Here is a 24,312-nt window from a genome sequence, read left to right on the forward strand (position 1 = left end):
AAACAATCCTCATTTCATGCAGATGTAATTCCCATTCATTCATTCCAACCAATTCCGACATGCTCTAGTTACCTAATCTTAAATCCTCAGTTAGTACCTGAGCAGTCTGTATCATGCAAGGGGCGATTCTGGATTTTTCACAGTGTATACTATCATATATATCTTCTACTGCCGTCTAGAAGATTCTAATTCGATTTACATGCAGAAGTCATACAATTTTAAGTTTTGAATAACATTTCTGAAGGAAAATTGAAGAAAAAGTTTCATCGCAAACATATTACGTCCTGAGATATTAAACATTTGGTATCCTAGAACAAGAATGTCTATTAATAATTTACATAAATACATAAAACATGTTGAAGACTTGCAAATTGAACAGTCAAAATCCCGAAACATATTTAAAGTCACATTTTAGACATACCACACACACTTTTCTCAGTTTTAGAAAGTAAAATAACGCCAGTCATATCACGACTCTGAAACCAGAGGATAAAATATAATGGTACAGAGAAATATTGTCTGATTTAGGTGAAACACTATAAGCATATGGACAGCCCAGGTGATGCATCTTACCGGTTTTCTTGGGGGTTCGGGTAAATGTTCCTTTCACAGTTTGGCAGTGGGAGTTGTCTCCCCCACAGACGCCACATTTATCCTCCACTTTAACGGAACCAATTTCCCTGTCACAGCCCACTTTCTGAGACACAGAGAGAAGACATACACTAAGACATTACCAGGGTTTATCTCAAGCTTTTATCACTACAAACGTCTGCTTCTGATATCATGAAACTATGGCTTCTTTTGATAGTAATTTCCCACATTGCCCATATTTGGACACTCAAAAAGTATAATCCATTTTAAAAATGTTCACCAGAAATTGGATGATTTTCTGCTTGTACAGTCCTTGACATTGACAAATGTGAGTTACATTGCAACAGTTTGCTGAGCAAAACCTTTTCAATGGTGTTAGACATCAGCAAATAAATCCCAAAGCCTCTGTTAAGTAGCTGCCACGCCATCAATCACTTCCCGCAAAAGCTAATCACTATTCCCTGTCCATCCCATCCACAAAAATCTATGTACTATCAGCCACAGAGATCTATTCCTCAAACGACATTCATTCAAGTGAAACTGATCCTGTATACCCTGTACTGTCAGCCTGCGGTTGCTCAGTGAAAAACTATGAACCCCACTTACTATTCAACAGCAGTGTTTTAAGAGAAACGTTAATTCAATGCAAACAACACTGGTAATATTGCTAGAGGCTGCTACTCTAAAAGAGTCGCTTTTAAGCAGCAGACTTTGAAAGCTTTGTTTAGCTTGTTTGATTGATAGCTTACCACACACTCCCCACGCACACAGATGCTGTACGGGTCCTTGTACGAGCACTTTGTCCCATCATGCACCAACTGCTTCATGTAAGCCACATCACCTGTTTCTTTTGAGTGGCAATAAAGATGGCATCTTTTGTTGGCTGAAAAAAGACATTGAGATGATAAAGCAAGACGATTAATAGTAAGAAATATTACAAATTGTAACCTTTTTTTGCGACAAAATAAACTATAATAAATTAAACTGAAGTTACACCGCAGGGCTGTTGAATGCTTCATTCTGTACAAATAGGCCATTGCATGAATGGAGCTGGAGAGCAAACATGTGAAACAACTACTGTAGGTACAAATTGGTGCCTACAAAGCTTTGCACTTACTCAGGTTAAAAAAAGAAGCTTGTTGACAGCTTTGCTTGACCATGCTGATTTGGCAGCCTGCTCCTCTAAGAAACAGTCAACGCTGCATTTGAATGAGTGTGCCAGTATATCGCTACTGTGCTTCTGGAAACCTTTTATCTTCATTCTTATCAATGGGATTTGCAAATATCAAACGGATAAAAGGCATTAAAAAGTGCTTGTCAACATTGACAATAAAGTATTTCAATGTTTAAAAAATATAGTTTTTCCGAATACGCTGCTCTGAATTTATACAAACTCACCGTCTGGGAGCTCATAGGGAAGCCAGTGGTGTTTGGTGTTCTGGTATTCAAAGTGAGAGTTGCGGAGCTGACACTGCTGAGCTCTGAAGTCCTCAAAGTGTTTGGGACAATCATCTGTGTTGCACAGCTGGTACTCATAGTTCACCCCTGGACAATCCTGACCTCCGTTAGATGGACTATGGAACAGATCATATCAAAGCAAATGATAACACATCCGTCCTTGAATTACTGACAAGTCAGTGTTCAAAAACGTTAATCAAAAAGTGGTACAAAAAGCTATTTTTTCGCTAAATTAAATATGTGTTTCCAAATTCACACAAACTAAAACTTATTTGGACGGATGAACATTTCAAACTTCTGCAGCTTTCATCAGTAGCCCCACTCTTTAACTAACATGCAACACAACCAGCAGTCTTATGTGAGTGGCCTAATCTGACCATAGTCCTCATAAATCATGCACGATCATTCATAAACACCTATTCCGGTACATCTGCATCTCATAACACAGTGAGATGCAAATTGACAACACAAAGGCAACACATACCGGACACAGGACGAGCACTGATGGAATTTTATATGATACTGTACATCAGTGTGATGGTGGTGTGTTCGACTGCGCATATGTATTGGCGTACATCAAAGCGCCACAAGACTGATTCAAAAGCCTGTGGCGCAGTCTGATCTTAAATCTCCCTCGCGTTACTTTGATACTTGAAGATACAGTAGACCTCTCCTTTGGCAAAGCGGGGGATGGAGGCGGGGGATTGGAGGTTGTGGGTTTAATCACCCGCTGGCAGAAACATAAATCGGCATCTATGGTTATGAGTTCACCATTTACATTCTCTATAATTTAGTTGATTTTCTCGGTCGCTGTCCTGATCTACACATGTGCTGCACCAGGGTATACAGAAGGTTAAATTTTAGCCTTTTGCGATATCTTGTTCATATAATGTTCATTTTTAAGAATGACTGCGAATACAGACTATAACATACACAGGGTTGTTGCACTGTCGGGTTCTGAAGCGCACACCCGTCCCACAGGAACGAGAACAGGAGCCATACTTGCTCCAGTCCCCCCAGGTTCCATCTTGCTTCACTTGGTTGGCATTCTTCCACATGCAGTGACCTTTGTAGCACCACTAAAAGGGGAAGAAGTTAGAATCAGTGCATTTGCTGCTTTAGGTTTCATGATATGACCCATAAACATCCTTCTGTTAGTGTATCAGATGTAGTCGGGTTGGTTCAGCCAATGTTTTAATGAACTAACTGACGGACTAAACAAATCAGTAATTTAGATGAAGCACATGTTTCTTTTCTGACCACAACACATTTTTAGGACGACAAAAGACCAGATGAGAACAGGCATAAATAAGCAGACATGGGAAATTACCTTTCCAGGTGCACATTCAGTTCCATCCAATGGAGGTCCCTTTTTGGTTTTGCAGAAGTAAGGGTTATCTGGATGACTACACCACAGCTGCTTGCATGGATCAAATGTGCGAAACTAAAAGGAAAGAAAAGTAGCCACTGTTGGAACATTTTGGAGAAAAGGTGAGAATTAAATCGTGAAATAATTCTGAACTTCTGTGCCCAGCTTTACTATTCTGCAAGAGGTAAGCCTGACAATCCCTTTGCTCTTTGGAACATACTTGAGTCAGGTTGACCAAAAGAGGAATAAATTGATTTTCACTCTTGACAATGCCAGCTCTACTCGAGTCAGCGGTCCTGCTCCCCAGCCAAGAAATGTTAGAAAGACAGAAATGCAACCCAAGTTTTTCGTCCGTGTTTACAGAAAATGACACATTGTGGGGATGATTCAGGTGGACAGCTTTATCCACTGGAGGCTGATGCATAGCTGGAGTTACTGTATGTTCATTACTACTTTTACTTTTCACTAAGCACAGAATGATCGAGAGGACTAGTGATGACAATGCGAAGGTCTGAAAATCAAGGAATTTGTAGGATAAGTTTCTTTAAAAACACAAAAGATGCAAACAAACGATAAAAAAAGGCAGCTTGGAACATAACGCTGTGCAAGGACATTAAAGGAAGGTGATACGCAAAGTTTATCATTGAGCTGTGCTTTACCAAATCAGCATTTCTCAGCACCGAGAAATGAAAATAAGCAGCAAAAGCTCTGACGTTCTCTGAAAGGGATAGTTCAGCCAAAAATTGGCTCACCCTTGTGTAATTTCATAACTGTTTAAATGACTTCGATGATGAACACAGAGAAAGATCTTTGGAAGAATTAAATGGTAGCCAAAGGTGCCCGAGAACTCTTTGTTTTCCTAAATTCTTCTAAATATCTCATGATGTGTTCAAAAGAACAAAGAAAATCCAATATTGTTTTCCTACTATGGTAGTGGATGATGTCCCAGAACTGAAATTGCTAACATTCTTCCAAATATCAATTTCTGTGTACATCAGAACAAAGACGTTTATTTAGGTTTGAGTAAATGAAGACAGATTTTTCATTATTGGATAAACTATCCCTCAAGAGACACAACACTCTGACAAGAAGAATCTTTGTGAAAAAGCACTACCACCTAAAGTCTTTAACAAGTACCTTGGCAATGGGTTACAATAAAGGATATCAGACGTCTTAAGGTCTGTCACTGAGACGTCAAATCACATTTATTTATGCACTGCACTCTGGGTGAGGTTAAGCTGAGTTTTATTTTTGAATGAAATACACACGCCACTGCATTATTCTTGTGTGTGTGTTCGGGAAAGAGCTGAAAAAACTTTTGTTGTGAAAACTCCAGAAAAAAGTAATTAAAATGTCACACTCAAGATAGGAAAATCAACAAATAGCCCCATTGCAGTCGAATCGTTACTATTGACGCTGACAGTGGGGTGCTATTTTTCATGTCTTCAAAGAGCCAACCATTAAGATCATGATTGGTGGGTCAAAGAAACTTTTATGGGGTTGCAAGGTGTTGCCTGAGCTCTGGCGCACAGCTTGGCACTGACTGTGTTGGCCTGACAGAAAGGTTTGTAGGAAGATCACAGCATGTTGTTCATGTTTGCTAGGTATACAGCCTTTGATGACAGAACACCAAACATATTGGCATCTGCTGGTTCTCACTTTCAGGCTATAAACCAGGTGTGAAACTCTTTTTCCCCTGACACTGTATCAGAGACTGCGATTTTGCTGCACCTAATATTATACGCTGGAATGAGTTCAAGACTGGGTTAGAATCATAAAACACAGACGGTTCAGTATATAATCAAATCAAAGGCCAAAAAATTATTCTGATTTATATTTTCATACACGCAAGTCTGTCTTTAATGTGACTCCTCAAATGTGCCAGGGAAATATTTTAAGAACAATAAAGGATTATAGTTTGAAGCCTTTTCACATCAACAAGGCATTTGCTGAAATAGGGTGGACTTTGAAGACTGGCTCCTTGGCGTTTGGCTTAATGACTGATGCTTATCAGATCTGTCAGTGAAGAACACAGCCTCCAGCTAAACTTACTGATGTACAGATTTTGTATCCCACACCAAAATCAAAACGGCACTGCTCATCCATGGAGTAATTGATGCCTGGAAGTTCAGGAAGCTGGGGCCAGTCATGTTTGAAGGGGTCATCCAGAAGGCAGTCATATGAACTGTGAAAAACAAACAAAAGACATATTTAAATCTCAATATTAAAATCTTTGTTTGCATTCTATCCGTCACAATCATTTAAACAATTTCTAATGAAATTTAGTCTTGTTTCAAATTATATTTCAAATTTTCTTCAGTGATTCAATTAAAGTGCCTAAAAAGCCCAGAAATCTCACAAATGTCTCCATTAGAGTTTCGCTGAAGATTTAAATATGAACATTAACATTTATTATTAAATCTACTTAAATCCAAAAAGTTGTCTCTATTAATTTACTCAATATACTCTCTTCATTTGTCCTGAACAATTTAAGGAGAAACATCATTCAAGTTGATCCTTGAATAAAACAGAACTCAGAAATCTTTTGATCTATGGAAGAGCAACCTTTGAGTAAAAACATTTTCCTCTAGGAACTAACATACATGTACCCCCCACACACTCCCACCAAAGAGGGTGAGCTTTATCTGAACTCTGGCATGATGGACTTTATAAATTAAGATGATAATTGGCTGCTCCTTTCCCCGCTGTTCCAATCCAGTTCTTCCAAGTCCTCCAAATCTCTGCTGGTCCCGACCAGCCTTTCGTTAGTCTGCACCACTTCCAGCCTCCCTCTCCTGTCTCTGCCGTTGCCAGCCAGTCCATCAGCCTTGGGTCTGCCCGTAAAGCTCTGTCAGGCTCCTCCTTCCCTCCGGCTCCACCTTCATCCTCGGTCACTCTGGCTCCGCCACGGTCTTCCGGATCCCCGCCTTTGTTCTGCCTAGGCCCTCTGGATCATCGCGGTCACCCGTCCTCTCCATCTGCTCATCTCCCCCTGGGTTTCCCTTCCACCATCTCCCTCGGTCCACCACCTAGTCTTGCCTCTCCCATCTCGACCATGTATCCTCCCTCCGGAGACTCCTCCGTGTTTTGGTTTACCAGTATCATTAAAATCTACATTTAACCATCATTGGAAGAATTGTAGCCATCGCATTTATGATCTTTAATATTTATGATCTTTAATATATGCAATAGATCAATAGAAATTGCATTTTCAAAAATCTAAACGTGTCCACACCAAGGACCAAGGACGCCCAAAGTGGTCAGGCATTTCGAGCAATGGAGACTTTAAAACTTCAAAAGGTTCTGCTGAGCTTTCCTACACATCCCCAGCTAAATTTAGATGGAGCCAATGATGAGCTGCTCCAGGATTTCCAGGCAGAGTGAAGACTTCAATACCAAAAGCAAATCTGTATCTGCATTTCAAGAGGTACTCTGGAAGTTAAGGGTTACATCGGAAGCGGCGTTGTGAATAAAAATATGTACAAATCAAAGGTGTCCGTACACTGTAAACACTGTACATCATTCCCCATTTGCTTCTGAAAAAGAATTGATTTGCTTGGTGTGAATGGAAAAATCATTATTTCGACAGAGCTCAAAGGCTGCTCAGAATAATGACCACTTCAAACTCAATAGAAAACAGCGAACATTCTTACCCATAGAAGAGAGCTACTCAACATCTAATTTGTATTGGCAGCAGTAAATTGCTGGGATTCATGGGTAATTTGCATTCTATCAGCCATGACCAAGATGGGATTAACCCTGACCACGGTGCAGTACAGTATATAAATTCAAATTTATTTTCTCTTAAAGTGGCACTAGATGTCCTCTGAATTAATCAATGAGAGCTCAAATTAATAAATGACCTTAAATTGGGTGCTTTATGACACAAATCCAAGCTAGAACCTCAGATTAAAATGTGCATAATGTGACTCCGGTGAGTGTAAACTTGTTATTGGATCCCATCTCATTAATTACAGTTTGTTCTTTGATAATAGACACATTTTTAAAATCTTTATAATTAACCTTTATAATCAATTATAAAAATAAAAACATTCTAGATGCAGAACACACCTTATCTGTTTTAGGAGGATTGTAAAACCAACTTTGAATGGCCAAAAAATAGTTTCTTTTTATTTATGATGCTCTGGAATACTTGATTCTTATAGGGCAGTGGCAACATTCCAAGGTATGTTATTCCCAGATAATAATCGCCTAGTACTAAGAACAGGTGGTCATCAGGGTACTATGAGCGACCTTGACCTTACAAATAATTTACTTACAAAAAATCTAATGGCCAATCAACATATATTAGTTTATAAGTGATTAAACCAAAATGCATCTGTCATGATTCTGCCTGCTCTTGTCTTGATTTTCTGGTCTAGGGGCAGAATCATGACAGACCCACGTGTTTTATGTGGAGATGAACATATTATGGTCAATCAGGACATAATATGCGTTCTCTCCTGTCTCGTCATTTGGCCCTGCCCCTCTCGTTTCTAGTATAGCTCTCCTCCTGTGTCGCATTACCCACACCTGCCCATCGTTATCTCCTTTGTTAGTCTCCCTATTTAATACCCTCTTGTCTATTGTCTTGTGCTCGTTGGTTGTATGTATTCATGTTTCCTGCCCTGTTGGAGTGTTCATGTTTCCTGATAATCCTATTGAGTGTTTGCTAGTCTTGTTGAGTGTTTAGCTTTCAGTTGGTTTCTTGTTTAATAGTGTTTTCCCCATCGAGGGTGTTTGTTTTGGTCCTGTTTTATTATTAAAGTCTATTTGTTAACCCCTTCATCCCTGCTGCCTGCGCTTGGGTTCTTCCACTACCACGATCGTGACAGCATCTTTGTCTTGCTTGTACTTTATGCTTCTGCTTAAGCCGCTTTTATTATTTACACAAGGTTTGCATTTTTTATGATAAGTAGGATAATCTATATTCAGCCAACTGAACGTACATTGTAACAGGCTCTTCAAATATGTGACCAGTTTGTGAAAATCAGGATTAAAATCGAATTATGAGATGAGATTATGATTTCTACCATTCATTTCACTATGATTTTAATCTTTGACATTGTTTAAATCGATATTAAAGGTATCAATCAGAATGTCTTTACATTATTTAGGATTATGTAGCAGGATGGCCTGTAATTTACTGTAGATTGAATTACTACTAAATTATTTTAAATTAATAATGTTCTCAATTTTAGTTAAAACACTTTGAATTTTGTGATTCAAAATGAGCAAAAAGAGACTGGTCACTGCAAAAAAGTAAATTCTTCTTAACATTTACATTTAGGCATTTGGCAGACGCTTTTATCCAAAGCATTGCATTATCCTATATATTTATACATAGGTATCTGCAATCCCATGGTATCTGCAATCCCAACGCAATGCTTTTACCACTCAGCTACAGGAAAGCTTCTTAAGCATTTTTGTTTAGTTTTCTACTAAAAAAACTTCTTAACGATAAATTTACATAACAAAAAAGTGACCCAAGATATTTAGTCTTGTTTTACGAAAAAAAATATAAGAACAAGGTACGTTTATGTTATATAAAACCCTGCACGAGTGACAAGTATGGCACGCAATTATAACACCGCAGGAAATTTGCTCAGAAACAATTATATGGAACTTCTGTTGTTTGCCTCATTTGTAAATTGCTTTGAATAAAAGTGTAAATATCTTAGGTCTGATGTGATGTAATGTAATGTAATGTAAACTCACTGAATGTATCTCTTCAGTTCTTGCCCACTGCACATAGACCAATGGTAGCGATGGAAAGCTGCTTGCACCAGAGGGGCCATGACACTGCCCATGGCTGTCTCATCGCCACAACGGTTTCCCTGACCATCATGTTCCATTCCCAGCCTACAGACAAGAAACAATAAGAGTAAGTAAAATCAATCTCACAGTAGTACAGCACTTGCGAGGGGTTGTGTTTCCTAATATAATTAGCATTCTTACAAAAGTAATGCATTAGGGTACAAAACGTTCTACTGTAGTTTTAGTCTAGAAATGAACAGAAAGTTTGTTATTTTTAATTGAAGAAATGTTTTGACAAAATGAAAGTAAAATATTTAAGATTCTGCATTATATTGGGTCACCAGTCGCACAAGCAAATTTGGGACATTGACCATGATAACTCAGATTTCCTGACTTTCAATATAGCATACAAGATACTTTGATGCGTTCTCAAGTCATGCTGGGAGAAACTGGTTCAGCACGCCTTGCACTAACTTGAAAACTCACAGCAAAATGGAAATTCACATAGTCTAGTACAAATGAAATTTCTATTTACACCATGTGCACGTTTCGTGTGTTCTTGTGAAGGTGCGCTGGAGACTGACACAAAAGAGAGGCAATTGAGTAAAGTATTCACATATCCAGAACTGTCATCTCAAACTACATTTCCAATTAATAATTTACCAGGTCTCATCAAGCTTAATCACATACACCGTAGTTCGTGAGCCCCGATCTTTACAGACCCATTTCATTCAATCGGTTATTGTGAAGACTTGTATGTGTTAAGGTGTGTTACACCATGGCAAATTCTGTGCAAATTCAGGGATCACTCCAGGATCATACTAGAGATTAACAATTCCTTGCTAACCTTTCAGACCTTCCTGATTATGCTCTTATAAACATGTATTGCTATGGAATCAATAAACATTTTGCTCTTTAACAAATCTGTGATGTCTTTCAAGGGTCTTTGAATTTTTAGAATCGGTGCTCCAGTTCTGAGAAGGAATCTATTTTCTTTGACTATCACCAGTAGCCCCGTTTTAGACCTTGTTCCTTCTATTAGTCATAGCAAAGTCTTGTATGCTTATGTTGCTCACTGCATCACTCTGTTTGCCTGTTACCTTGATTGACCTGTTTGCATGTGTTTTTTAACCTCTTGCCTATCTTTGATTCTGAATTACCCCTGCTCCAGATTACATGATATAAGCCCGATCTGGAACAATTTGTGTGTTTTGGGGTGTCATAGCGATTTAATAACTATGTATGCGGCAATAAACAACGCGTATGTGACAGTTAACAACGTCCCATCAGAAAGACCCAAACTTCTCCTACTGCGAAAATGTGCACTAACCTTGACAAAGTTAGTTAGGAAAAATGAAATATTTGTAGGATTTTAAATTCAGTACTTAGAATCTGATCAATTATGCCTTTTAGGAATAAAAAATAGGACATTACCACAAAAACGTTCTGAATGACAGAACATCTTTAACAAACCCAAATGACAAGCTTCAGAATTATTCAATTCACAAAATGACAAAAGAGTTAAAAAACCTACACATGTCCTGTCTCATGGGCTACTACAAAGGCAGAAGAGAAGCCATCTTCATGATTGAGGGTGCAGCTGCGGACCGGGTGGCACATCCCAGTGACAGGTGCATATCCTGAGAGAGTGATAGAGAGAGACAGAAAGAATAAACAAGTTACTATGGATAATGTATTTTGTCATAACAGTGAGAAGTCTTGCCCTGTGACTTTACTGACAAGCTGGCTGGTGGATTTCCAATATTTGAAGCAGAGTGATGCAAACAGCCCAGGTAACTCTGCAGAGAGCTGTCTATCAGAATTAGGGAGAAAGTGTCAACCTACCATCTGTTGACCTTAAAAATCATACATATTTGCACTGTTTCGACCAAATTTTTAATGGGCCACAAAACATGTTTTTGGATCCTATGCATATGGGGATTTTCCCCACTGATAACAGCTCTAGTCAAGTCACAGTACATAACCTTGTTCACACCATAAATTACACGTATGGTCCACTGAATATTCGGCATCAGATTGCCCAAAAGGTCGTTCGAGGGAGCAGTAGCCTTTTGTGATGCTTAGTGGTTCATTTGAACTTACTATGTAATTATCAACTCTTATCCTTTAGAAATCGTTCAAAGGGTGTTTCTGTTGTTTAGAATATGAATAGTGCATTATTATACAAATGTGTGCTTTTTAAGTTCTATACAAAGAACTCCATGCTCTGTGAACAAAATGCTGTGTTGGGACACAGTCTGAGAAATATTTTCAACATTCGCAGAAGACAAGATTGACGTGCGTTTGCGGCAATAAGCTTTTCCCGATTCGCATGTTTTCCAATGTCGCGTTTGGCTAGAAATCAGTTTTAGACAACAAGATAATTACTTTCCTTGTGCTTATGTAAGTGTGCTTTTATGTATCTCAACCATTCTTTACCAATGGCGTTCACCTCCTTACACATTCACAGTCTGTCTGAAGACAGGCACCGACCAGGATTCTGTCAGACTGTTATTTCTTACTGAGCCAATGTGGCACTGAGAGAAAGAGAGGGACAGATAGGCACACAAGATTGTAAAAGAAAAGAACTGACCTTTTTAAGACACACACAGGAATGGAAGAACTTACATATTGTGTGTAGAAAAGCTAAAGAACATGACAAGGTCCTGAAAGGTTTAAAAGTCAAAGGCATGCTAAGGAGAAAAACAGACATGACAAAGGTCGAAATGTCTCACCCTGCATGCCAGTTGGGCCAAAGCCTTGCCGAGTCAGGAAGATGGCGTGATCGTGATGCTCCGAGTGCTCAGGATTATCCTTTTGCTGACCGAATGCCCAGCGGCACACATTCTCCAAGCTTCGTGAAGGGTTGCCACGCTCAATGAGACTGATAGACTAAGACAAAGAAAATAAGAGGATCATTACAGTTTCCTGAACACTTTTAGGAGTCATTAGTTTATAAGAGTCGTAATGACTCGCATTGATCATTGTGAATCATTGTAATTACTTTTATATAGTCTTATTGTTAATAGTAAACAGAAATCAAAGTATTCTGAGAGCTCACCCGAACTCAATATTCCATAATTACTGTTGACTGTTTTATATTTGTAATTTATAGTACATTGCAATACATTTTACTTGTATTTAATCAATTGTTTTAATTGGCAAAACAAGTTAGGGGGGTATGGCAAGGGGGCGTGGTTCAGCGAGGTCTGCGGAAGGTCTGGGAACGGACAGGGCGTAAATAGATCAAGTGCACATTAATAAACACTGGTGTCTCGTTCCAGTGATCGGTGACGAGACGGTTAAAAGCCACCGCGAGGAGACGAACAGGGAGAGAGAGAGAGCGGCTGGGAACTCGGCGCGCACACAAGCGAATCGAGAGAATCAGACACTGAAGAGTATTCTGAAATATTGCCGAGTGAAAGCGCACTGGCGCCCTTGTATTATTTATTTTCTGTGAATAAATCTCAGAGTCCCGGCCACACTGACCCTGTCTCCTCCCTTTCTTTCTTTGAACTTTGCTACATGTTTTACACATTGTGTTTTTGTCATTTTTTGTATTTGTAATAAGGAAGCGAACTTGCTATGGTGTCTGTAAATGTGTTTATATGGTCTTAAACAAACAGATTGTCTACCTACAATCTTTATGCTCAAATAATAAACATTTGCACTGATTTTACAAATAAAGACATGACAAGATATGCACATTGGGTTTTGTAGAACATTTGTATTTTTAACTAGAATGTCATAAATGTATATATAACTAAACAACAATTCAAACAGCAGACTAAATATATTTCCTTATCTTCCCCTAAGTCATGCAATATGTTTCACACATGTTTTATTGACAATCTATCCATTTGCCTTAGGTTTTTGTGAGTAAGTGAATAAATAATTGGATGCGTTGAAGAGAGGAGATTGAACCTTCGGGAAAAAGGGTCCCAGGTTCAATGACAGACTAATGTAATGTAATAAAAAATATGGCAGCACTATGTCACTCAGTTTGTGTCACGAGTGAACTGTGTGTACTCTGTATTGTGAACTGTGAAGTACTGCCTGTAGCTCTTGTAGTGGGTAGAATTAAAAAGTTAAAACCTTGTGCAGTGCAGATTGTTTTGTGAATCTGAATGTAATGCATGATCGCCAACCCTTGAACAAACAATGCAACTCATTTAAAAGATAAATTAAGATCATTATCTTTCAATACTTACCTTGGCATATCCAAGCATGATCATCCTCACAAGAACAACATTAATGTGCACACCTAACGACTCATCATGGTAGATCTCATTCACCTGTAATCCAAAAAGATACAACAATGCATTCATCTCCTAACGGCAAACAAAAACAAAACAAAAAACAGTCATGTTGTCAGAAACAAAGATATTCGGCAAGGATATAAGCTCCGTCACCCTTCACCTAGACCTCTATGACAGCTACTGATTTGATCAAATCCAAGAAGTGCATAAAGCAAATAACTCCGCTTTAGGACCCTCACTGTGATTGACAATGAGCAAGTAAGAGCAAATCTTATTCTACAAGAGCACAGAGATAAAGAGAGCAGGAGGAAAAGGGAACTCCGACACCTAAGGGTAGCTCTAGGAGGCATATTTTACGCATATCATGGGGCTACGGCTGGTGTGGAAAACGCTATGAAAGGTTGGTAAATGAAAAGGCTCCAGTGTGGAGCTGGTCATACAAAGGCCTTTTAAAAGGTTTAGATGTTTTTCCTTCCCCACCTAGCTAACAGACTGCTGTGTGGATTTGGGAGGAAACATGCAGGGTTATGGGGTTGGTTAGTTGAATGCAGGGTGTGCATGGTGTAGTTCTGTACCAAATATCCCAAAAATGTCACATATGCTCTGTGTACGTACCCTATAGGTACTATTATAAATGTCATTACACGGGTTTCACAATATAACTTATTGGTTGAATTGATTTAAAGGGATAGTTCACTCAAAAATGTAAATTTGCTTATCATTTACTAACCCTCATGTCATTCCAAATCTGTATGACTGTATGAAGATATTTTGAAAACCGTTGGTAACCAAATAAAAATATTCCCCAATGACTGAACTATCTCTTTAAGGCTAAAATGTTTTTGGGGCTGTGTATAAAGCTTCTTAATAGTAGGTTGCCCTCTGTGATGCCACAAAATAATAAGTAATCTTAACAATGTAGGTTTACTTAGAAGAGGAACAGTTTTTTGGTCTCATTTAGCACTGATATGGTCCTTGCTGTAATAATAATAAATAATTTATCCATGTCCAATATTTCCCATATCTTTCTGTACAATAACTGCACACTATTATCTCATTAACTTTTCTGTTCGGTATGCGTGACCATTTGGTGTTATGCTTGCACAGTACTTGTATTTTATCATTGTTATGCGTTTCATTTTGCACACTGTGAATGTGTGCATGGTCTGCACTGAACTGTTCTATGTAAACTAAATGTAATACAGCGTGTAAAAGTCGGTTTTTTTGTTTCAGTACAGCACTACTGTGTAGTGACTGTATGTGCGTGTGCACTGTTGGAACAACTCAAACCAGCAATAAATTCTTGTAAACTTGAGCATACTTGGACAATAAAGCTCTCTGTTCAGCAACTTCCCAACTTCATCACATTTTGTTGTGAGTGCTCGTGCACTACTTCTTTACTTTTTACACAACATTAGCTGCTCTGTTGTAACCTCCACAAAAGGAAAACTTGTGTGGCTTATGAGGTAATCTTAAGTGTGCAGAAAAGTTGAGATTTAAAGCAATCCTCTCTCCAAATATCAATCACCTCCTTCTGACAGAACCCCCCCAAAAAAACTTAAAATGCAGCTAGTTTATATAACTTTTTGTGGTTATGTTTGTCAATCATCACAAATGCGGGTGTGTGTACTTTGTGTTGCAAAAGTCATTCGTGAACCAGTGGGCGGGGCTAGAGAACTAGTTGTTGATACTCTTCTGTGGAAGGCGATGGTGTTCAACCGTCCGTCATAGATGGGTACATTCCAGGACCTGGCGTTCGCTGGGCCTGGTGTACATAAAAGCTGTCATTTCAGAAACAAGGACGACTTCAGTTCTGACACTGAATACAATGTGCTTTTATATAACAGAAGCTCAGGTTAAAATTGATTTCTTAATTCATGACACCTTTAATACTTACATTTCAGATACCAATTTATTTTCCAACCAATATGACTATGTCTCTTTGCCATGGTCAAAAGATTCTAAAAGATTCACTTTCATGAGACTGGGTACCAAAGACAGTCTGATATATGTGACTTAAAAAGCGTGAGTAGCTACAGTATATACATAATATACAATAACTGTTATTGCAGTAATACAAATGAAAACAAATATTGATTAAACAGTGGTGTCTTATAATAAAGCACATCCACTCAGTAGTTCATTTTTAATTTCATATTATTGTTGATCTATTACAAATAAGTGACGTTAATGTAACTGTTGTTCTCATAGCAATTGACTCAGCTGAGCAGATCATAACATAATGAAATTCAGCATGGCTGAATGAAGATACTGTATGACTGTACACATCTGCGTTTGATCTGTGCAGATATTTCTACCCTTGTCCAGAGCGTGAACAATCAGAGACAGCATTGTGCATGCACAAATGCTTCAGCTGTGCCATATGCTCCCTTTCCATTGCTGCTGCGCTGGGAAAAGATCAAACCACAAATTCTGGAGCTTATTTGGTTTTAGAGGCATTGGTCATTGATCATTATATCAGCATCTGGCAGTTTTCAATTGAATACAATGTATCAGCTGAACCGAGGATATTGTTAACTGGAGAATAAACTGTTTATTTCCAAGATTTGCTCTCTTCTTGAGTTTTATGTACAGTAAACAGGATTTTGAATTTAAATAAAGCTTTAGGACTTCAGAAAATTGAATTCTTTTTTTATTTAGGAACACTTTTCTAGATCACTACCATGCTGATAATAACATTTTTAATGTGAACAACACGTGTTAGATGACAAAAACGCATTTTCCCGAGCAGTACTAGACCTTTGGACCCCACAGTTTGTTATGCATAAAATTGGCACATTTCAACCCTAAAACTTGCAGTATAGTGGTCAGGCCTGTAACGTATCGTAATCTCATCTGCGTCGGAAAGAAAGGTGGGAAAAACAAATTATCTTCAAGAAAAGGAAGGTACTTTCATAAAGGTGCATGTTTGGACAGCTCCAGAGATAACAGAGGGGAATAGACAAAACAAACTTTCCCAGCAGATCTGTGTTGCTGAAGTCATTTGTTGTGGAGGGTTGAAAAATGTACCTGTGCAAATGATTCAAATGTTCACTTGCATATGGGTACAGATCGCCTCTCCGGCTCTAAAAATCAGCAGAGGACAGTCCTTCTCATACCAATGTTCCCTTCCTTACCCTGTTGCACCCCGCAATTAAATAAGAGCTCTCTTCGATACAGAAAATTGTCATCTTTAGGCAGATGAGCTTCAAATAAGTACACGAGGGGTCTTATCATGACAGGCTCTATGTGTGGGAATTGCAATGATGTTTCATTTATTGTACAGAGCCCGTCAGGACCTGACAACACATTACACTATGAACGCACTGACTCGTGGCAGTTTATAGAGAAAAATTCACATTTGCATACTGAAAATCAACTAAATGCTAACATTCCTGCTGTATGCTCCCAGAGGAAAATGTTCCTGTTCTGAGGCTGCACTTTCATGATTCAAGAGACCCAACAGTATTGAGTTATTTTTTGTAACAATTTTACCTTGGATGTGCCGAAAAATCTCTTGCAGGAAATATTAACATAAACTAAGATTAATAAACGTTGTTAAAGTTGTTCATTGCATGTTCATCTAAACAAATGCATTTTTATTATTACCTATAGAAAACTGACATTGAAAGGTCAGTATCGACCGTCCATCAAATTTCGATGTTGAATCAACGTTCACTATTATGTCGGTAAATCGGAACGTTTTAAGACGGCTATAAAACATTGATTTCCTTATCTGGAAACTTGGTGGGAGGAGTCGGATTTCCGAGCATGCACAATGGACCAACCGTCACTGGTGAAACCCACTGAGGTAAGCAATATGTTTTGATTTTAGACAGTTTTTTATACTAAATTATAAAATATTTGAAAAAAAAATTCGTTTTAGCTTTTGAAACGTTCTTGTATCATAATCTTGTAATTTATCGTGTTGTTAGCACACAGCCTCTCTGATATGAGCCGCAGTTAAACTCTAAGGTAAATATTAAAGCCATTTTAGCTGTTAAACTCGGCCACATGAAGCATCGAGTGTAAAACATAATTTTCTAATTTTTATTTTTGTTATTTACAGGATGTTTTTTTTAACAGTGTTGTTTATAACCAAAAGTGCAGGCGTACTTTCACATTTGGCAAAACACGTTCAACCATTAAAGCCCCAGTAAACCAGAAGTTGCGATCGGTTTTACTTCCATATTTTGAGGCATGTCCAAGTGAAGTTCAATTTTGAACGAGAAAAACAGTGGCTGTGACTTTCTTTCTCTGCAATTTGATTGATTGTATAAAAAAGCCGTTGCAATTTTTAAATGGAACTGGCAGCAGACTGACAGTTGAAGGTTATGTTATACTTACAACATAAACAGAAAATATGTATTTTATTGGACATTAAATACATCACAGTGACAGTCAACATATCTGAAGTGCTGAGTCTGAACGCAAAATGCAATGCCGTGACGTTGTGCATAATTTTAATAAACGTGTTGTTATCCAGAGCCATTTTTTAATCTGTAACAAAGATCCATAAAAGGAAGGAGAGAAACAGAAACATGACATTTAAAAAGATGGTGCGTGAGGTTGAGAGGTTCTGACTAGAGATAGTCGGGATCACCTTTACGCATGGCTTGGGCTCTGGAACCACACTCCTCGAGAGAGGAGGGACACTTCATCACTCTGGAGTTACCCATGGTGAGAGGCGGTGGGCTGGTGTGGGTTTGCTTATAGCCCGCCATGTGTTGGAGTTTCCCCCGGTGAACGAGAGGGTCGTTTCCCTGCGCCTACAGGTCGGGGTTAGGTCTCTCACTGTTGTTTGTGCCTACGGGCCGAACGGCAGTGCAGCGCACCCGACCTTCTTGGAGTCTCTGGGAGGGGTGCTGGAAAGTGCTCCGACTGGGGACTCCATCGTCCTACTGGGGGACTTCAACGCCCATCTGAACCCGATCGGTGTTCAGTTATTGGACTTCTGTGCTAGTCACAGTTTGTCTATAATGAACACCATGTTTAAGCATAAGGGTGTCCATCAGTACACGTGGCATCAGGACACCCTAGGCCGCAGGTCGATGATCGACTTTGTGGTCATTTCATCTGACCTGCAACCGTATGTTTTGGACACCCGGGTTAAGAGAGGGGCGGAGCTGTCAACAGATCACCACCTGGTGGTGAGTTGGATCCGATGGCAAGAGAGGAAGCTGGACAGACTCGGCAGACCCAAACGTACTGTAAGGGTCTGCTGGGAACGCCTGGCCGAGTCTCCTGTCAGAGAGATCTTTAACTCCCACCTCCGGCAGAGCTTCAACCGGATCCCGAGGGAGGCTTGAGACATTGAGTCCGAGTGGACCATGTTCTCCACCTCCATTGTCGAAGCGGCCGCTCGGAGCTGTGGCCATAAGGTCTCCGGTGCCTGTCGAGGCGGGAATCCCCGAACCCGGTGGTGGACACCGGGGTAAGGGAAACCGTCAAGCTAAAGAAGGAGTCCTATCGGGCCTGGTTGGCTTGTGGGTTTCCTGAGGCAGCTGACGGGTACTGGCAGGCCAAGCGGACTGCTGCCCGGGTGGTTGTGGAGGTAAAAACTTGGGCCTGGGAGGAGTTTGGTGAGGCCATGGAGAAGGACTATCGACTGGCCTCGAAGAGATTCTGGCAAACCATCCGGCGCCTCAGGAGAGGGAAACAGTGCCCTACCAACGCTGTTTACAGTGGAGGTGGGAAGCTGTTGACCTCAACTGGGGATGTCGTCGGACGGTGGAAGGAGTACTTTGAGGATCTCTCCAATCCCACCGCCACGTTTTCCATTGAGGAAGCAGAGGCTGAGGGCTCAGAAGTGGACTCGTCCATCACCCAAGCCGAAGTCACTGAGGTAGTCAAGAAACTCCTCGGTGGCAAGGTACCGGAGGTGCATGAGATTCGCCCTGAGTACCTCAAGTCTCTGGATGTTGTGGGGCTGTCTTGGCTGACACATCTCTGCAGCATTGCGTAGCTGTTGGGGACAGTGCCTCTGGGATGGCAGACCGGGGTGGTGGACCCTCTTTTAAAGAAGGGGGACCGGAGGGTGTGTTCCAACTACAGGGGGATCACACTTCTCAGCCTCCCCGGGAAAGTCTATGCCAGGGTACTGGAAAGGAGAATACGACCGATAGTAGAACCTCAGATTCAGGAGGAACAGTGTGGTTTTCGTCCGGGCCGTGGAACGCTGGACCAGCTCTATGCCCTCTACAGAGTGCTGGGGGGTTCATGGGAGTTTGCCCAACCAATCCACATGTGTTTTTGCGGATGAAGTTGTCGTGTTGGACCCTTCAAACCAGGACCTTCAGCATGCACTGGGACGGTTTACAGCCGGGTGTGAAGCGGCTGGAATGAAAATCAGTACCTCCAAATCCGAGGCCATGGTCCTCAGTCGGAAAAGGGTGGCTTGCCCACTTCAGGTTGGTGGAGAGTTCCTGCCTCAAGTGGAGGAGTTTAAGTATCTTGGGGTCTTGTTCACGAGTGAGGGAAGGATGGAACGGGAGATTGACAGACGGATCGGTGCAGCTTCTGCAGTAATGCGGTCGATGTACCGGTCTGTCGTGGTGAAGGAAGAGCTGAGCTGCAAGGCGAAGCTCTCAATTTACCGGTCAATCTACATTCCTACTCTCACCTATGGCCATGAGCTTTGGGTCATGACCGAAAGGACAAGATCCCGGATTCAGGCGGCCGAAATGAGCTTCCTCCGCAGGGTGGCTGGGCGATCCCTTAGAGATAGGGTGAGAAGCTCGGTCACCCGGGAGGAGCTCGGAGTAGACCCGGGAGAAGACCCCGGGGAAGACCCAGGACACGCTGGTGGGACTATGTCTCCCGGCTGGCCTGGGAACCCCTCGGTGTCCCCCCGGAAGAGCTAGAGGAAGTGTCTAGGGTGAGGGATGTCTGGGCATCTCTGCTTAGGCTGCTGCCCCGCGACCCGACCCCGGATAAGCGGAAGAAAATGGATGGATGGATGGACCCCATTAAACACAGTGTCCCATCCCGTCACACCCCGTGATGGTACTCAGTAAGGTTGGCAGGTCTGCTTTTGCAAATCCTTTGTCCTTTCACACTGCCAGCGCTTATTGTGCATGCCGTACTGTCTGTGATCCAGTGTATGTGAGGGTAAAATTTAAGATGTTATAAATCCTTTAATTGTAATGTTGCCTGGATAACAACCTTCTGACAACAGTTGACATCACTAACACGCATTATAGTAAAATTGTGCATGTGCAATTTAGCCATTTCAATGCACTTTCATATTAATGGAGTACAAGCAGTGTAAAAAGTGTAGACTTGAAACAATTGCTGCCATCTGCTTCAGCACTGCTCCAGTGACACAAGCGTTAGCTGCTCATATGTGCTGTAAATGCTCTTATCTGTTAACATGTCCACCCTTCCGAGTGTTAATGCGCGAGAGAGTATGTCTCACATCATCAGATGCAGAAGGAGTGGCTGGCTGTCAGTGGCTGGAGCTTCTGCCAAAGACTTGCTGCTGCTAGTCAGTTTTGCTTGGTGATGCCATGCCCTTTGGGGGTCTGAATTCTCAAAGTAATGTTCAACCCCCTGCCTGTATCTGGCTTTTGCATCCCTGATGCCCTTCTCCAGGTTCCTTTTGGCCACACTGTACTGTTGTGAGTGAAAAGCAGCCTTTAACAGAAGTCGCACATCTTTGTTCATCCACGGTATGTTGTCAGGGAATATCTGTATTTGTTTAGTGATGATGACATTGTCCATACAGCCTTTAATGTAAAACAGTACAGTTGAAGTGTAAGTTTATCCTCAAATAAGCTTTTGTATGTTACCGGATGTGTGTACGGTAATGTTATCAACAACTCGTTTAGTTTGGTTCCATACACACTGATTAAATTTTTTCTTTAGGTGGTTGATACAGAGAATTGTTGCATTGTTACAGTTATTTGAATACTCTTGTGACAGTTTGTGCCTGGAGGATTTGCAATGGGAATTAATTGTTAGATTTTTCTTGCAGGTCTTTCTGTGTTTTTCTGTGAGACCCAGCTGAAGACATTAAGAGATCAGATGTTGGTCTGGACAGATTTTGACCTACAGTACACAGCAATGACTTCTTTGCTATTCCCTGAATGACTGACTACTACCATGTTATAAAGTAAAGCTGATTTTGTGTTGAATATGTGTTGATTCTCTAATGTCGTTTCACCCAACTAAAATTATCGTTGATTCAATGTTAGGTAAGTGAACCAATTGCGTTTATTTTTGGTTAGTTTTTAATTGTGTTACTGACGCTGATTCAACATTACCCCGTTGAGCAAAAACGATTCCGGATCCCTGGTTCTTTGGGATGAATGAGGTGCTATGTACGTAGAACCGCTGAAGAACCATTCGGTGCGATATGACACCTCTGTCACCCCAAAAAACCTCTGAAGAATCACTGAAGCACCAAGATATGGTGCTATATACAGTAGTACAAAAAGTGGTTCCCCTATGATTACGAACAAAGAACCACTTTAAGTGCTATATAGCACCATTGTGTGTATGCATTGTAAGACACTGATTCTACATTGATTCTACGTCGACCATACAATTTAAGACATTGTTGATACCTTTACCTGGCACATATAGGGGTGTTTTTCACAGTTTCACAAAAACTGTGAAAAGTAGGGGGAAAAGTTCTTTAACAATCAATGAAATATCCAGGACTCCCAATGTCAGTGATATCAGGACATAAATCAGAACCACAGGACAGATATTTATAGGGTGGACAATGGGCATGTTAAGTGAGGTCAGTCATGGTACTATTTTATCAGTGTGCTGTATTGCAGAGCAGCAGGGATACCTACTGGAGGACGGTTCTTTGTAACTCTGATAGTGACCCTTTAACCTTTCATCAGAGTTTTGCATACATCCACAAGCACTCTGTGCTTTTGTTCGGTTTTTGGTGAAAAGAAAAAAGACGGAAGAAAAAGTCAAGAACAGCCAAGAACTAGTTGGGTAAATTTCCCATTATTTCCAATTCCAATTGTTGAAGTATAACTAAGGACTGGTTGAGTCACATTATGCAATCAGAAGACATACATTCAGACGTAAGGAGCTTACAGCCACTCTCTGTTTAGTTTATGCACACAGTTAATATGCTGCTGAATCTCTAAAGCCATTTGAATAATTTCTCGTAGAAAAAAACATGAATAAAAATGAGATCCATAGACTACACAGATCATTTCACAATTTTATTTTGAAGTGCAATTTCAAAAAGCTAGGAGATGTCAGTCTTGCAGAGGTAATGGGCTTCTCTTTCATTAATGGGAATCATATTAGTTGTGCTACGATAACCTGCAAGTCAGTCACTCAGAGACACAATTGGAAACGTTGGAGATGGTGGTTGCACATCTGGACAATTTCACCCCTCATAAAAGGTCAATTTATTTGTGCTCTTATGCACTTTTGCGTATGTGCAAATTCTAACTGTGCCCATCCACTTTACACTGCCTATACTGTCATCACTAATCATCTTAAAATGAGTTATGAACATAATAATAATAATGACACTTGTGACCATTTGAATGTGAGTCTAAGAACTGAATTAGATGGAATGTTAATAGAGTTTAGGAGAAGAAACAGAACTGATCAGATTCACAAGGCATACTCACAATGTTCATGAGGGTAAGCAGATAGTTCTGCACATGCTCTTTCCCATGAAACCGGACAACAGAATCATCTACTCCGAGAAGTACCTCGATGTTGTAGTCATCATCGCCGGCGTGTCTCCGTCTCCTGGCCGTCTGGTTGACTTGTTTAGCAATGTTGTCCAGCACCCTCGGCACATCCAGTCCAGGCTCTGCATAACAAATAGATGAGACGTGTTTACATCCAGCATATCACTGTTTACACCTGATAGTGACTACACACAACATTGATTAAGTCACTGTTGCATGTTAACCCTCGACTGCACTTATCTCCTGTTAGTGGACAAATTTGTGATTCCATTTACATTTTTCATATAATCTTTTGTTTTTAAAAATGTAAAATATTTCAAGTTATGCATTTATTTGGTGATTTCTATGTAATGTTTTACCTAATGACACCAATTATTTCAATGTAAAATAAGCAGTTTTCACCCTAAATTCACAAGAAAACATGATTTTTACTAAAAACGTAATTCCACACAGTAAAAACCTTTTAAAATAAATGACGTTTCTGTTTTTTGTGGCATCAGATGAATTTTCAATGTACATCAAATAAGCATTTTCTATTTTTTAACTCAAATTCACTTAAAAAAGATTCCGTTCATTCCCTTAATCAAAACACACAGAAAACCCCCCAAAATATGTCCCATTTTAGTCTTTTAGTGACATCTGATTTAATCATAATAGCAGTTACATGTAATTTCAATGGCAGTTCTACTCACTGGTTGCATAGGGTAACATCTATAAACCAATGTTATAACAAACTTAACGTCTTTCGTTCTAGATTTTCATACAAGTTAAAATAGTTGAATTAATTGTTGTATAGGGTTGAGGATGTTTATATATATATTATATTAATACATATCTGTATGTATGATCTGCATTGATTTGAATTTATTGATGGTTATTATAAAAAACTGAATTTTAGACATTTCCCATTCATTACCTATGGGTGCCCACAAATAGTCACTAACAGCTCATTAAGGAGTTTTTTATTGTCACCAATTTAAGATTGTTGAATAAAGTCCAACTTTTTGGGATATGCTTAGAGGCAAACTTAGGAAAGCAGCCGAGTTTTGTACCAATCAGATTAAGAGAAAAAAAGTTATTTAAGAAAAACAAATAATTTTGCCCACATTTGTCCCCAACATCACTTGAGGGTTAATCAGGCACAAAAAAAGAAACAGAACAACAATATTTGGTTACAGCATAAAATAAATCAAATATCTAA

The 24,312-nt window shown here is 40.0% G+C and overlaps 1 protein-coding gene across 3 annotated transcripts in view; it reads right to left on the reverse strand.

The window, feature by feature from the left end:
- adamts3 (ADAM metallopeptidase with thrombospondin type 1 motif, 3) overlaps positions 1-24,312 on the reverse strand; it is a 76,037-nt gene that overhangs the window by 25,098 nt on the left and 26,627 nt on the right. For all 3 annotated transcript variants that reach the window (XM_079477095.1, XM_079477094.1, XM_079477093.1), the window contains exons 5-15: positions 23,046-23,233; positions 13,387-13,470; positions 11,911-12,067; positions 10,710-10,815; positions 9,137-9,280; positions 5,471-5,603; positions 3,380-3,493; positions 2,983-3,128; positions 1,990-2,165; positions 1,341-1,474; positions 574-697 (exon numbers count right to left, since the gene is read on the reverse strand). In XM_079477095.1, the coding sequence (XP_079333221.1) occupies positions 574-697; positions 1,341-1,474; positions 1,990-2,165; positions 2,983-3,128; positions 3,380-3,493; positions 5,471-5,603; positions 9,137-9,280; positions 10,710-10,815; positions 11,911-12,067; positions 13,387-13,470; positions 23,046-23,233 (1,506 nt within the window). The remainder of the gene's footprint in view (positions 1-573; positions 698-1,340; positions 1,475-1,989; positions 2,166-2,982; positions 3,129-3,379; positions 3,494-5,470; positions 5,604-9,136; positions 9,281-10,709; positions 10,816-11,910; positions 12,068-13,386; positions 13,471-23,045; positions 23,234-24,312) is intronic.

The sequence above is a fragment of the Barbatula barbatula genome (genome assembly GCF_947034865.1).
Source record: "Barbatula barbatula genome assembly, chromosome: 2".
Lineage (NCBI taxonomy): Eukaryota > Metazoa > Chordata > Actinopteri > Cypriniformes > Nemacheilidae > Barbatula > Barbatula barbatula.